The sequence below is a fragment of the Sapajus apella genome, unplaced genomic scaffold, assembly GCF_009761245.1.
Source record: "Sapajus apella isolate SASKATOON/1434 unplaced genomic scaffold, GSC_monkey_1.0 scaffold10, whole genome shotgun sequence".
NCBI classification, from domain to species: Eukaryota; Metazoa; Chordata; class Mammalia; order Primates; family Cebidae; genus Sapajus; species Sapajus apella.
Genome location: NW_022436950.1, coordinates 27,867,960 through 27,883,786, shown reverse-complemented (window position 1 = coordinate 27,883,786; position 15,827 = coordinate 27,867,960). Strand labels below are relative to the sequence as shown.

Genomic DNA, 15,827 nt, shown 5'->3' with positions numbered 1-15,827 from the left:
GGGGGCTGGGAATGGTTAATGGGTACAAAAAAAAAATAGAATGAATAAGACCTACTATTTGATAGCACAACAGAGTTACTATAGTCAAGAATAACTTACTTGTAAATTTTAAAATAACTTAATGAGTGTGATTGGATTGTTTGTAACTCAAAGGGTAAATGCTTCAAGGGATAGATACCCCATTCTCCATGATGTGCTTATTTCACATTGCATGCCTGTATCAAAACATCTCATGTACCCCATAAATATATATACCTACTGTGTAAACTAAAATTACAAATAAAAATCTACTATTAGTATGACACAGGATATAGCTAAGAGTTACTCTTACTATGTGAAGTCATACACATTAAATTTAATAATGTGAAAATGTTATAGAACAAAACATCTTTTCAAATAATTTTGTAAGCCTGTTAAACTCTGAGAGAAAATGTAAACTACTGATAAATTATATTTATTTTACCCCACTAATATGATATCAGAGTTGAAATAATTCCCAAGATACCAAATATCAGAAGGAAATAGAGAAAAGAGAAACATGTAAAGACAATTCACATGAACATTTCTTCAGAAAATAGAAAAAGAGCAGTTGCATAAGATAAATAAAATTTCCGATAGTATAGGACGAGAAAAACAAGCAATTCTTTTAATAAAAATGTTACTATTTACATAATAAAGTTAGTGATTTAAAACATGTTTCCTTGCAATATTTTACAGTGGTGAATTTGGTGTGGAAAAGTTGAAAAGAAGCCAAAAAAAATCATGCAAATACAAAGCCATGACTGTTGATCAGTCACTAGAATTTAGAATAATCACAGAATTTCTTTCATTTCTTTTACAAAAACAAATAATTTAGATAAAACATAGAAAAACAAAGTCAACTGATATTAGGTTTAAATATTGGGGGAAAATACAGAGTGACGGGAACTCAGAAAAAGTGAAGAGTCTGTCTGATTTTATGAGATGATAATGCACAATTCCAAGAATCTTGTTCAATAGCATCATTTCTTATGTATGTGATCTGCACCGTTTGATGGATTAAAAAAAAAAAAGAAAACAAAAAACAACCAAAAAAGCCTTCATTTTCCCAGTGAAATGGTTTTATTTGAAACAAGAACTAGGAGCACATATAAATGCAGGTATTCTTATGAAGGTGGCCTTTGGAGTCATTTTCTTAATGTATTCAATGTGATCTTTCTTTATGGGAATGAAGAGTGTACTGGCCATTCACTAACTGTGTGTTATTATTGTCATTATAAACCCATTAGACATATTCAGGTGAGCAGAGTAACAGCCCTGGGTGACCAAACTCTCCTTCTTTTGCTTTTAGTGTGGCATTTAATAGAACACAAACTGCCCCTATTTATTTTTTTCCTATGTTAAAAATTCTAAGAAAATATAAAAGTCCTCTCCTTTACCCTTGAATATCAATAGAGTTTTTAATGCAGTGATGAATTCTGAGTATTAAGTTGCTACATTTGTGTTATTTCTTAAATAACCAGTGAAGCACAGCTATGTATGATGAATATAGCAGTGGTGGTTATTGAATCTGGACTATTCTATTCCAAGCATAAAGTTACGAGTTGGGGGGAAAGGGGTTCTAACGATTAATAAGAGTATGCAATTTCCATTGTCTTTGGAAGCTTTATTTTTCTCCTGAAGAATGGTATAAAAGCACAAGCTTATAAATACAAATATGCACATACACTAGTTTTCAAAACATGATTGCAGTAGATCTTATTTAGTTTGAAAGTTATCCTTGGAACACTCTACCATAGTGTTATACCAGATGACCCCTACCCACCTTTCTTTGCTTGGCAGCTTTCTTTCCACTGACGCCTATCTTGCCATGCGGGGCTGGAAGGATACGTAGGGGTGAAATGTCACTTTCTCCCAGCAGTCCTACATCCTCAGCTCCCTTAACCCTTGAATGGGATAATTCTGAGGTGTATGTCCTACACTGGCTGCCAGAGTCTTCCCAGTGAAAAGGAGCACCAGTCACTCACAATGGCCGCCAGCTTTATTAGTTCCCCTCTCTTATTTCTACACTCCCCTAAGTGGTGAGCCCTTCACCTCCAAAATAAATGACTTTCACTCAAATTCATATTTCAGGCATAGCTTCTGCATCTGAAAGAACCTAAACTAAACAAGTTAAACATATTACTTTCAACCAAATAACTCCGGAATATTTAGAATTTGAACTTAATCCTTAGATTCAAATTACAATATTTTTTCTTATACTTATCTCTTTTTTCGTGGTTTATTATTCAAATACTTTTATAATGATCTAAACACATAACTGCTGAGCTAAAAATGTAGGTATGAAATATAGGCTTATGTTTATGCTAAAATTATAGTAGCCTACATTAAATATTAAATTCAACATTAATATTGCCAGTTAAATTGCATTTTAACCATCATGATGCTATCCTTCTAATGTTTTGAAAGAAGGCACCAAAATAATAGGACATGTTTCTGCCTGGTACTTATTAAAACTCTGCTGATAGCTGTTCATCAATCTGTTAATCTTCTAGCATCTATCCACAAGTAGGAAAGGCACAGTCAAAATATTTACCTTAACTTTTTTTTAACTTTTAAAAAGAACAGATTCTTCTGAATCTGCTGGTTACCAAATCCATCAACCATCTAGGAAAATGACTCCTTTCATGGCTCAATCAGCACCTCATCTAAAATTCAGCAGAAATCTAAGACTTCAAGCTGCTGTCTTTACTCTCGTTTCCATGGGAATATACATCAGAGCAAGAAAAAAAAATGGATGGGGTTAGGAGCTTTCAAATAATCATTCAAAGTCATCATGAGGTTTTTAGAGCTTTCTCCTAGGTGTGATTATTTTGTAGCCTCTTAACCCCCCTTTGCCATCTGTTTCCATGGAAATATGACAAAAATGGCTGTTCAAGCCTCCAGCAGAGATTATTAACATTCTTGTGAATTTCAGCTTTGGCTGCAGCCTAGGCTGGACACGATTTTTTTTCTGCCAGTTTTATAAATTAAACAATACTGTTTCTACTCATTGTAATTTCCCTTTATAACTTCTACTTTCTTTAAAAATTCCATTCACAAATTTATAGCTATGATCAAGCTCAAATCGAATAATTGGTACATCACTGAAAAAGTCTTCAGTTTTAAATTTTAACATGTGATCCTAGACATGTAGCTGTGGAGTGTCAGAATCTTTAGAGAACTGAAGAAAGAAACATTATTTAGTTCCTGGCCTCACTGTCTGTTACATAAATGCTGGTAGATATGGAACAAGGTGATATTTAAAATATTTAGCAACTGATAAAGCATGAAACCAACCAATCCAAAAAGCTGGTTTGTATCAGCTGATTATCAGCCTACTATATGAGAACTAATAATAAGTTAAGCTGAAAGTAGTTTTATACAAAGTACTTAGCATTATACACGAATAAATTATTCAAGGTCAAAGACAGCTCCTGTAAAACTTGTAAAAGAGCTTTCAAGAGAAACTGGATAGAGGTATATAGCAATCTGTCTTTTTAAAAAAATCAAAGTACGTATGCTTGCATCATCTTTCATATAAAGGTCATTTGAAATAGAAATCATTCTTATTACTCAAGACATTATGCTAAAAGACAGAGAAAGAACATATATGGTCTTTGATAGAACCCCTGGCAAGATATCTTGTATTGAATATGAAAAAATAACAGCATGATACATATATAATTTTATTCCATCCTACTCTCTGAAATTTGCTGAACAGTTCAAACCACAATTTTTGCTGTGGGAAATCTTAAAGTTCTGATTGACCTTATAAAGTACTTTTTTATTCCTTAGAGGTCTGTTATTATTCTATAGTTGGAGTATTTTAACCCATAGAGTCTTTTCTTCTGAATTTGAATTGAAAAAAGTAAATGTCAAGGGGTAATTACCTGACTCAGGTAGGTTCTTAATTTAAATTTAACAGAGACTAACTTGCTGTAGAAACTAATCTTGATTGATATTTTCAACTAAATACATCATAACCATAATAAAATAAAGCAGTTTGGTTAATTTTTCAAAGTATCAATTTTAGCCACTGCCTTCCCCTTAGGCAACATCTGGCCTGCAGCTTATTTATGTAAATAAAAAGCTTTACTGAAACACAGTCACACCCATTTGCATTAGTTTTTGCTTTGTTTGGTTTTGCTTTAATTATCTATGGCAGCTTTCCAACCAAAAAGGGCAGAGTTGAGCCGCTGCCACAGAGAACACATAGCATGTAAAAGCCTGACTACGATCCAACCCTATAAAAAAAAGTTTACTGATCCCTACTCAAGCTTGGCTTCCTGAACTCAAAGTCTAGACCTGCCATGTTCTAACTTTGTGGCCTTGGAGTAATCTTGGGTTAACCCCAGGTTCTTGGTCTGTCATATTTTGAGGAATAAGTAAGTTATTATTTGTGAATTATTTGTAACAGTGCTTAGCACTTAGTAAATACTTTGTAAATATTAGTTACTTATTACCACCACCACATAGCCTTTCTAATATTGTTCAGTGCAACTAATTGTAAGAAATATACTCATGATATTTGATTATTAAATGTAATTGGTTATTTTTGGTTATTAAATATTTTTTCAGTTGAAATTATATATTGCTGTCACTTGAGGGCTATTTGGTTATATTTAACAAGAAAATATAAGAATGTTACACATCTGATTCAACATGGAAGATAATTCACCTTAGGGATTGTAAACACCTTCAAACTCTAAAGCCAAGTTCTAGTGAACTATCTAGGCAGATAGCAGTGAAGCAGAGATGATCTAAAAAGTATAATACAATGTGAAGTGGTCTTAGAAATATCTTTAATTATAAGATTATAACATTTTATAGGAGAAATTTATAAGTTGTGGAGTTTTTGTTTTGTTTGGCTTTAATTGTCTGAGCCATTTTTTGCTTAATTATCTAGGCTATTTGATAATGGAGAAAAATGTGATTGCTTGGGTGTCTGTACTTACATCCATGAACTCCACATTTGCCTTGGGACCAGTTGTCTCATTAAGAATCTTAATAGCCACAGGAATCTTCACAGTTTCTCCTTCAGGTACCCAAATACCCTTGGGGAAAAAAAATTCACATTAAATATGACATCTCAATCTATTAAGTTCTTACAAAATAATTTAGAAGTTCAATATTAAAACATTCGATATTATAAGCTAAATCAACATATGTTTATTTAGCACCTGTTATATGTAACAAGTTACTCTGAAACTTTGTTGTCTGCTTTCATTATCTGAAGATGACTTGCATATATATGATTATATATATAGAATATACAGTATGTATATCCTGCTTTCAAGATGTTTGCACTACTGTGAAATTCTACTGTGTGCATGAAAAAGACTTTGAATTGTGAAGAAAGCATGGAAATAGGATAGCATAGAATATCTGATTTGGATGATATTGAGTTTTTGATATGGTTGTTCTTTTCGAAGTTCAATTGTATCATCTGTAATTTATAAGATTGGGCTAAGTAATGTTAGAATCTTCTCAAGTTGAATATTATCTAATTATTCAGTAAAAAGAAAAAAAGAATTTAAAAAGCATATTCTCATGTTCTTCAACTTCAGATTGATTTAATAATTAATTTTCAACAGTAAATGTTTAAGATTAGTTTTCAAAGACAAGTGCTAGGGAATATTGAACACATATTAATTTGTCTACATTATTAAAGCATGTGTATATGTTTGCATGTGAAGGGCTTTTATTATCTCTGAAGAAGCATAAGATATTTGTAGTGGCTATTGCTAGTTCTCTTTTCTTATTAAAATACAATTATATTATCTGAATAGGAACTATGCTTTGGGAAAGAATAAAGTTAGTAGGGTTTGAGTGAAATACAACGTTAAGCTAAATAATGCATTTCTAGGTAAAGTGAATTATATCATTTGAATGAGGACAATGATTTTGATTTGACACACAAGGATGTACAGATAATACAAGAACACATTTTAAAGATATATTTTCCCAAATGAACACAAATGCAAATATGAGGTCATGAGGACAAGAAACCAAAAATGTCCAATTTTAGCTCCTTAGTCCTGACATCAGAAAATATTTCTTATAAAATTTTTAACATTAAAATGAAAGTACGAAAAAAATAGTTATTCCTGAACAGAACATCTTTACTTTCTGTCTTTCTTAACATCAGCTGGTTATAGTCATAAATAAAAAAAATTCAAAAACTTTTCACTTTGAACTTTTATGCTACAACATATGTATTTGTGTTACTCAAAGTTGCAGCATCATAAGGAGACTTGAACACAAGGATTATTTTAAAACACAGTAACAATAATAAAGAAAATAGAAGACTTTAACTTTTAGAAAGTGAATTTATGGTTGCATTCTTATTAGGCAAAGTGAATAGGAAAATTTATGTGTCAAATGCAAAATAAAAAGCCAAGTTTCTTGTATAAAATTAAAAACAAATTAAAGAAGAAATAGAAAAAAGAAAAGAAAGGCCAATACTCATAGGCTGCATTTTCTCACTGATGTTATCTAGGGTGGAAAACAGGCTTACTATTCATTATTCAATAAAGTAACCACAAAGGGGATTACTTTATAAAGACATGGCATTAATATTAAAGTATCCCTAAAGTGTACTTTTAAAATAATATAGGCCAGGTATGGTGGCTCATGCCTGCAATCCCATCACTTTGGGAGACCGAGGCAAGAGGGTCTCTTGAGCCTGGTAGTTCAAGACCATCATGGGCAACATAGTGAGATCCCAACTCTACCAAAAATTAAAAATTAAAAAATGAGCTGAGTGTGCTGGCACATGCCTGTGGTCCCAGCTACTCAGGTGGGAGGATGGTTTGAGCCCAGGAGGTTGAGGCTACAGTGAACTGTGATTACACCACTGCCCTCCACCCTGGGCTAAATAGTAAGACCCTGTCTCAAAAATAAATAAATAAATAAATAAAATAAGAATATAAATTCAACGTAAACTATTGTATGTCTCTTCTTAAAATAAATGTTTATTTAAATTATTCATTTATTTTCATTATTTTATTTCATTATTTCACTATTTTCTGGACCCAACCAATTAAAAATTTTACTATCTGATATCAATGATATTGGTTCTAATCTTTATACTTAAACAGAGAATATTTCTAATTAGAAGAAAAAATAAGTAATTGCTTAAGCCAGTTTGCATTTCTACAGTCCAGAATAATCCTTTATAGTATAAGATAGTATGTCTTCATAACAACTGATACATTCATTAAAACTTAGTGTCAACCATAGACACTTCAGGCAGATAATTAAAAAGTAACTTATGAAATTTCCAATAAACTTTTATTACAAGTAATTTCAATAAAGGTAAAACACTCATGCACAATAGACAAATAAATGCTCTTAATAAAAGTTAATAAAGCTTTATTATTAAATGCTTAAATTCGTAACATTTTTTATCTGCTGAGGACATTAAATAGTGTTTAGTCTTGAGTTATAGAGTATCCAAGGTTTAAAATAAAATTTAATTTACAGACCACATTATCTTTAAAAATGTAGGGTGATTACACTCTAGGAACAATCTAAGATTGAGTTAACTTAAAAATGGAAGTATGTTATAATACATTTAAATTTGCCATTTATCTCTATCTTTTTATCTCCCTATTCCTCTTCTTCATAAATACACAAATTTGCCTACTTGCTTTAAATTTGTGCCACATGCAGAATTGGTAACAGGTCAACATTTAAAGGAAGGAAGCCCTAATATTTTTCTACTGACTTGTCCTATGGTTTAGCACAGAAACCTTCAGTGACATCTGTGGATATGGAGAATTGAAGCATTTACCAGATAATTCAGATGGGGAAAAATCCTGCAACCAATCGTTAGAATGGGGGTTTATGGCACAGCTAAGTGATCCAGAATAATTGTCAGTATTGATCCAATTCACAACATTACTGTCAATTTTTCAATTTAAACAATCAAGACTGCAATTCAGGACTCTATATTTATTATCCACATAATTTGTTGATATCATTTCATTGTAGAAATGAATACAGATTAAAATTATTAAACATGTGAATAAAATTGTAGTAACTAGACACATTTTAAGGATATAAAATGATACAGTCTGATTCTGTTTCTGTCTAGCATAATCTAAGTTGAGAAACAGAAATATTTGTGTTTCTATGAACATATATCAAATCTGAAGATTAGAAAAGGCATCAAGTCAACCTAGAACAGTAGAATGGCACCTATGCAAAGTAGGTGCTCAAATTTATGTCAAATTAATACCAAATTTAATTTAACAAAATATGTATACTAAAAGATCTGGAAACTTCTACATTTAGACCTTAGAATACAAGTTTTATTTTAAGATTAGATTATTTTGGAGCACTAAGAGAGAAAGATTAAGATTTATATTCTAAATATTAATATTTTCTGTTAAATAAATCATTATTTTAAATAGAAAAAAATGATTATTTTGAAATGCAAAGTTTCTAAGATCCAATTGATTTTATCAGATATATTTAAGAAATACATTCTTTCCAGGTACAGTGGCTCATGCCTATAATCCCAGCACTTTGGGAGGCTAAGGGGTGGATCATTTGAGGTCAGGAGTTCGAGGCCAGCCTGGCCAACATGGTAAAACCCTGTATCTACTAAAAATACAAAAATTAGCCAGGCGTGGTGGTATGCACCTGTAATCCCAGTTACTTGGGAGGCTAAAGCAGGAGAATTGCTGGAACCTGGGAGACAGAGGTTGCAGTGAGTAGATATCACACTATTGCACTTTAGCCTGGGCAACAGAGCAAGACTCTGTCTCAGAAAAAAAAAAAAAAAAAAGAAAGAAAAAGAAATATATTAAATGCCAAAGTAGTGGATATTACAAGAAGGATTTAGCATTAGCTCAGAAGAGTTTCTTAATCTTGTTATTTACCATTAAAATAAATTTCACCACAATTAATCTTGGGCCTGGCCTCTGAATTGGTCTTGTAATTAAGGCAAATAAGTAAACATACAAATGCCATCATTTGAGCTTTTCCTTTCCAGAAATAGCTCTTGTTGAAAACATGCGATGTCACCTTTTCCTCCTGTCTGACCTGAATTTCACATATAATGTCACAATTTTTGGTTTGCTTATAATGAAAAATATATCAAAACTATGGACATTATTTACAAAATTATAAATGTAACTAGGCAGGCAAAAAATGATTTACAAACTATTTCCAACTTATTAAGACATCAGGATATTTGAACGTATTCTGTAAACAGCAGCCAATAGGGTCCTGATGGGGAGGCTCGGATAAAAAAGCAGAAGGAAAAAAGACAAAGGATTATGATATATTACCAAGGCATGTGTGGGGTTCATGGAGCACTGTGTAGGAGAAATGGAAAATGGGTTGGGGCTTGCTAGTTGGATAAGAAAAGAAATTTGCTAGAAGGAATATGATACAAGGAGCTCAGAAAGGCATTGATAAATAAACTATACTTGGCTTTGTATCAGTGTTTCTTGCTTTTCTCTGTATCCATCCCAGCTCATTCAATAAAAATTAATGAATTCATTTGTGCAGCAACTCCTTAATATTATAAAAGTCTTTCTTTCTGAATATTATAAGAAAATTAGTTTGTCTAAAGTAATAACTCTGTTGGCTATTATTTTTTAAACATCTAAAACAAAACCTAAAATAACTGACGGACTGTGTTGTTTTTTACTTACTTTATACACTGTTCCAAAAGCACCTGAGCCAAGGACTTTTACCCTCTTCAGCTCAGTTTCTTTCAAAATACGAAGTTGTGCTTGATTGGGTGCTGTGCCACTGGGAGTTAAAGGTTCTACCAACTGCAAAGCAGAAAGAAGAAGGTTATACTTTCAATCCAATAGTCAATCCTTCTCTCTCACTCTGGTTCTGTTTCTCACAAAGCAAAAACACACAAATAAGAGTTTTCCTTGACAACCAATACCTTTGTAATATGCACCACTCACTATTCACTGACACATTCATCCATTCTTTCAGACCATGTCTTTTCTCTTCTCCTGCTCTTTGCCAGGGCAAACGCCAACAACAAATGTGCACCTACCATGAGGCATACCAGGCTAGGGGATTTCATGCATTAAAAAAAGGAAATGCTGCCTTCTTAGAGCTTAAAATATACCTGGGAAGCCAGAACAAATATGTCAAAGGAGAGGGAAAAAAAGAAGGAGAAGAAGGAAGAAATATAGCAGAATACAACAGGGAGTGGGTCAGGTCAGAAGGGTGAGAGTTGGGTGGGGCACCTACCTAACCATGGGGTAGGCTGGGTGTGGACAGAGAAGTAAAATTAGGCTGGTAGTTTTAGATGTCATCATTGTGATGTGATTCAGTTAGGAGAATAAATGAGAAGGGTGAAAGTATATGCATGCATGTCAATCACTGGCATATGTGAGAAAAAAAATGTACATCTAAGAGAGACTCTGGGTACCAAAAAACCTGTATCCTATGTCGAAAATTTTAGCTTTTTATCTATGTATGAGGAAAAGGACAAGTATGAGAAATAGGAGTTTCTTTTTCCTTTAAAAGTTAAATTAAGGAACTAAACTTTACAAATAGTCTCTTTTTTCCTGGCATAATAATCAAAGGCTTGAACGTCCAACAGTATTTCAAAATATCTATTTACAAAGCTAAGCGCACCGTGGTCTTGCAGCTTGGGTATGAATTACCATGCTTCTGCGAAAATCATGGCCTACTTAATTAGTAGAAGATTCTTGAGTGAAGGTAAGTGTAGCTATAGCAAGAATTTTAGGAAGAATGTAATTTAAAAAATTACCAATAAACTTAGGTTATCTTCAAACTCTTCTTAGGTGATGAGTTTGACAACTCATCTTCTTCAATTGCATTTTCAAATTTATGTTATCTAAATATAAATTTGATAACATAGAACTGTATTCAAGTCACATTTTAAAACATCTCAGGAAGAATCACTAATTTGTTAAATTTCAAAATGATTGCTCAACTGAGTCCCCTTCATCTGAAAGCAACTCAATCATACAGGAATTACTGGGTAGACTTTGATACACATGCTATATGTATAATAAATAACTTTTATGATCATTTAAAAAATCATATACAAAAGTCACATGAAATCGCACACAATACTGGGAGGAGGCTTCAGCATTTTGGAGGAGATATACTTAAAATATACACAGTTCTACTTGAGTTTTTTAGTCTTCCTTAATTTTCTTGCATATCATTTAATGTATTTTACAGACACATGTTTCTAGGAATTTAAAAATTATGCCTTTAAAAAAAGGATGGTGTCATTTTATGAGCCAGCAGTGATAGGGTAGAAAGAAGGTTTGAAGGGTTCAAACTTGGAGATTTATATGACAGTGCTGCCACTCACAGGAAGCAATTTGCCCTTCCTAGACCTTTATTTCTCGTCTGTGAAATAGGTATAGCAATAATTACCTTAGAAACTTGAGAAAGGATGAAATTAGATAACATATGTGGGAAATTCTAGAACATTGCCTGGAATATTGTAAGCACCATATCTGTTACTTTTCAAGGGATGGGATCATGTCACATTAATACATTTTTTAATCACATCACCTACCAAAGCATCAAGCTTACAGTGCATTTCAGTCAGTTTGTGTTGAAAAAATATGTTTTCTAGTTTTATCCATGTAACATAAAAAAAGACAATCTGGAGCTAAATGATTTGAGGAATGTGTACCAACATTAAGTGTATGCAAACACTATATCGATTCAACAAATGTTCACTTCTGAGGGAGATTTCTAGCTTCAGTATTTAAGGATTTACACTGACCCTCTTAAAAATTCCCCCTTTATTTAGATGATAGAAAATCATAGGTATTTTCTTTTACTAAGAGAAAGATAGGGATTCTACAGTTATCTAATCTCCAAATGTAAAATAATTTAGTCAAATAATAATTTTCTATAAAAAAAGAACCTGCTTATACAACCAATAAGTGTCTGTTTATTTAGTAAGAAAATGACAGCTTGAAGCACATTCCTGTAAAGCAGTGCATTAAAACACCAAACCAAGATAAAGCAACACAGCTCTTTTCATAGCAATGATCCATCCCTGTATGTGGTTACAGGATTTTCTCTTCCATTATGCGGTCACCTAAATGTATACTCCTATTCCAAGCTTTCAAGTCCTTTCCAACTCTAGTTTATAATGCTTCACTTCTCAGAATTCTCTCACCAACTGCCTCAAGCTGGCCATGAGGAAGAATTCTCTCTGCCTCCAGCCTCCTAGCTAAATTGCAAACATGCATAGCACAAAGCACATGTGTTGTGTCCAAACTTTTATTCACATGTGCAAGATTAAAAGTAATCAAATTGCTCTTCTATAAGCTTCCAACTAAAGTAGGAATACTATTAGGTTTTCCCATGTATGTAACTGGCTACCTTTATTTTGCTTGAACATGTCTATTAATGAGACAGCTCATTCCAATTTCAGATAACTCTAATCCTTAGAAAGTGTTTTCCTAGATGCAGCTGTAAGGTAGCTCCCAGAAACTTTCACAGGATATTTCTATCTAGATTTGATTTCTGGGTAAAAAGAGCTAAAATTTAATTCATTATCAGTATGCAAAATGTATGAATGAATGAATGAATATTCCCATTCATCCCATTACTGTCAGTGTTCAAAGGAAAAGTTAAATTGTCATACTGACAATGAGAAAAACAACAAATCTTGGGTAAGATTAGTCTCAGAACAGAATTGCTCTGAATTGTTTAGACACAAACGTGTGTATCAGGAGAAAGGTAGGATGGAAGTTGAGAAGGGTCTGGTAATGCATAATCTTCTGTGATTGCTTTTTCCCTGTAACCAGTACCATGAAAACAATCTGCTTTTATGCTAGAGAACTCAGGGTAGCAATATAAAAGACATTATAATCATTTATGAGTAATTTACATGCTCACAATAACCACCATGCATAATGTGAAATGCATCCCATGAATTGTGCTGTAATGTCTATGTGATTACAACACTAAGCTTTATCCTATAAGCTTAGTCTTTCACTGCTGGTATAATGAGATCACTGACTACCAACTGGATGATACTAATGAAAACATGCATTCCTTGTCTGTTTAGTTTTGTTTTGAAAGAGGTTCTCTTTCTTTTTAACATTTTTCTAGATCTGCCACTGAGATATTTTCGATGCAGGTATTTTCTAGTTCTGCTTCTATTGAGATATCAGAGGATATCTCAATATCCTCTGATAGAGCTTGCTAATGGGATCCCCCCAACCATACACACAAAATATAGATACTTTCCCCAATACAATAATTTTCTTGACCACTCCCATCTACCCTCTTGAAGTCTTGACTATTTTTATGATATAATCTGCTTTTTTTACAAGCTTTGTTTAATAAAATAAAATAACTTAATAGAAAATAGAACAGAATTTTACTTGGATTAAATAACTGAACATCATCTAAACCTAAATCTAATGAAAATCCCTAAACACATGAGGGAGAGAAATAAATACCTCACCTCTGTTTCCAAGAATCTTCTCAAGGCTCTTTTCTTTTTGATGCTCTTCCTTCTAACATAAACAGCAAATGTCAGACCCACAATGACCAGAATGAAGAGCCCACCAATTACTCCAGCTGCAATCAGGGGAGTTCTGACAACCAGAATGAGAGAGAAAAAAAAAAGTATGAGTAGAGAGAAGACAGAGGAAGAGGAAAAAGCAAATCGCATCATTTAGATGAAGTGCAAATATAAAAGTGCATCAGGTTTTGCTCTACCAAAATGTTTCTCACAGTAAAGACTATAGTTTTTTTTTCTATGTGTGTTTTACAAATAATAAAACATGCATGTACAAGTAATCTTTGAGGATGAACAGTCACAACATGCCATTTGATTTAAAAAAAACTTAAAATCGCTAGCAGTGTGAAAAACATATGCCAAAATATTGGTATTGGTGCATTTAAAAAACCAGGAATATGTTGTAATAGTATTGTTGCTGTACGTAATTTTATTTTCAGTATTTTCTCTGAAGCAGGCTTTCACAACAGTGGCACTATTGACATTTGGGCCTGAATACTAGTTTGTTGTCGGGAATTGTCCTGTGCATTTTAGGATGTTGAGTAGTATTCCTGGCTTCTATCCATGAGATGTCAGTAGCACCCCCATCCTCTAGTCATGACAATGTCTCCAGACTGCCAGAGGTCAGCATCACCCTCCTTTAGGCACCACTGCTCTAATGCAAAAAATGAGTGGTCTGAAGGCTATAAGCCCCACACCTCTGGAGTATAAGGATACCAATAAGAGAGTTGTTATTGCCAAAAGTGCTATTTGAAACTCTGATAAGGGCAGCTTTGGTAGGATAAAAGTCAGGAGAAGGAAAAATAATTGGTTCAGACATGTTTTCAGAATAATGACAAGAGTATTAGAATCAATAGTGTGTCTAAGCATCATATACTCAATAAAAGAGGTTCGCACTTGAAGCATTACATAAAAAGTGGGAACCAGTACCAAAAAGGGATTAAGAAGAGACTGAACGGAAATCTTTATTCTTAAAATGTTTTGGTAATCTATTGTTAGCAAGGATATGAGTTTGAAACTGATAATTCTTAGATAAAATTTTCCTTGCTTAAACAGCAGTAGTTGTGATTTTTAACTTGTTCTAGAGTAGAGCAGTATCTCTGAGGTTTCTGTGGTCAGCATCCTGAAATATATCCACGTATGCCATACCAAATAATCTTGAGTGAAACACACAGATGTCACCTAAAAAATACTTGACCATGAAGTCACAATGCACATCAAAACTAAAAAAGAATTTCAGGTGTGCTCACACATAAAACATTTTATATCTTATATTTTTAAAAGGACTTACACTACGTTTTCTTAAAAAGTATTTTCTCTTGCTAAATAAACTTTTGCTCAGAGATAGATCAGAAGTAATGATGATGGATGATCCAAAAAAATCTTGAAATTTCAAAAAGCTATTAAAAAAAATCTGTGTAACTTCTTCTATAAATGAAATCATGTCGTTTAAGGATTATGACTGCTATATTGTCATATACAACTGCAGAAAAATCTAAAAAGGTAGTTCATCCTAAAGGTTGTTTCCTGACAGATCAAAGTACTATAGCATATACGTTGCTATAATTCAACTAGATTTTTCCAAATGGGGATTTTCTAAAGATATAAAAATCTCTGCTGAGAAAATTAAACTAGTATGGACACAAACTCATCATTATGATATGTCTTTGTTTGTGTAAGACCATATTTTTGAGCATTCGAGTTAAATATGTATTTCAGGAAATATTTTATGTTTCAACTCAAGGTATTATTTTTAGCTCAAATGCCTCACATCCCAGAAAACTCACTGTTATTGAAAGGGTGGTATTTCTGTTTTTTCAGTCCAATCTTTTATTGCAAAATATTTATGTATAATTGAGATGTGTGTCCAACATTTTCTTAATTGTAGATTTAGACCAAACTCTAACCTTTCTCTGCTTATTTATTTTGCAAAATAATAGGCGGTATACGTATTTATGTAAATCTATGTAAACGTCAATGTCGCTGTATATGAAAAGAAAATGCTCCATTTTGTTTTTTGTTTGTTTCTCTGTTTGCTTGTTGTTGTTTTTTAAGAACAAACTTCCAGGAGAAAATAATACCTCTCTTCTCTTTTATCTTATTTTCATGGAGATCAACTGCCACATAATTACTATACAGGCAAGTAGTGGTAGTCAAAATAAGACATTCAAAAACTCAAGATGGTTATTTCTGTTTTTTTAGTTAGAATGTACTTTCAAAATTTTCTCATAGCAATATTTTTGGTTTACTTGAATTTCTTTACTCTTTTCTTTTCTTACCACTCCACAGGAAC

At 32.7% G+C, this 15,827-nt stretch overlaps 1 protein-coding gene across 4 annotated transcripts in view; it reads right to left on the bottom strand.

The window, feature by feature from the left end:
* Window positions 1-15,827, bottom strand: part of ERBB4 (erb-b2 receptor tyrosine kinase 4) — a 1,187,662-nt gene that overhangs the window by 248,385 nt on the left and 923,450 nt on the right. For all 4 annotated transcript variants that reach the window (XM_032277666.1, XM_032277668.1, XM_032277665.1 and 1 more), the window contains exons 17-19: window positions 13,478-13,610; window positions 9,690-9,812; window positions 4,977-5,075 (exon numbers count right to left, since the gene is read on the bottom strand). In XM_032277666.1, coding sequence (XP_032133557.1) covers window positions 4,977-5,075; window positions 9,690-9,812; window positions 13,478-13,610 — 355 coding nt within the window. The remainder of the gene's footprint in view (window positions 1-4,976; window positions 5,076-9,689; window positions 9,813-13,477; window positions 13,611-15,827) is intronic.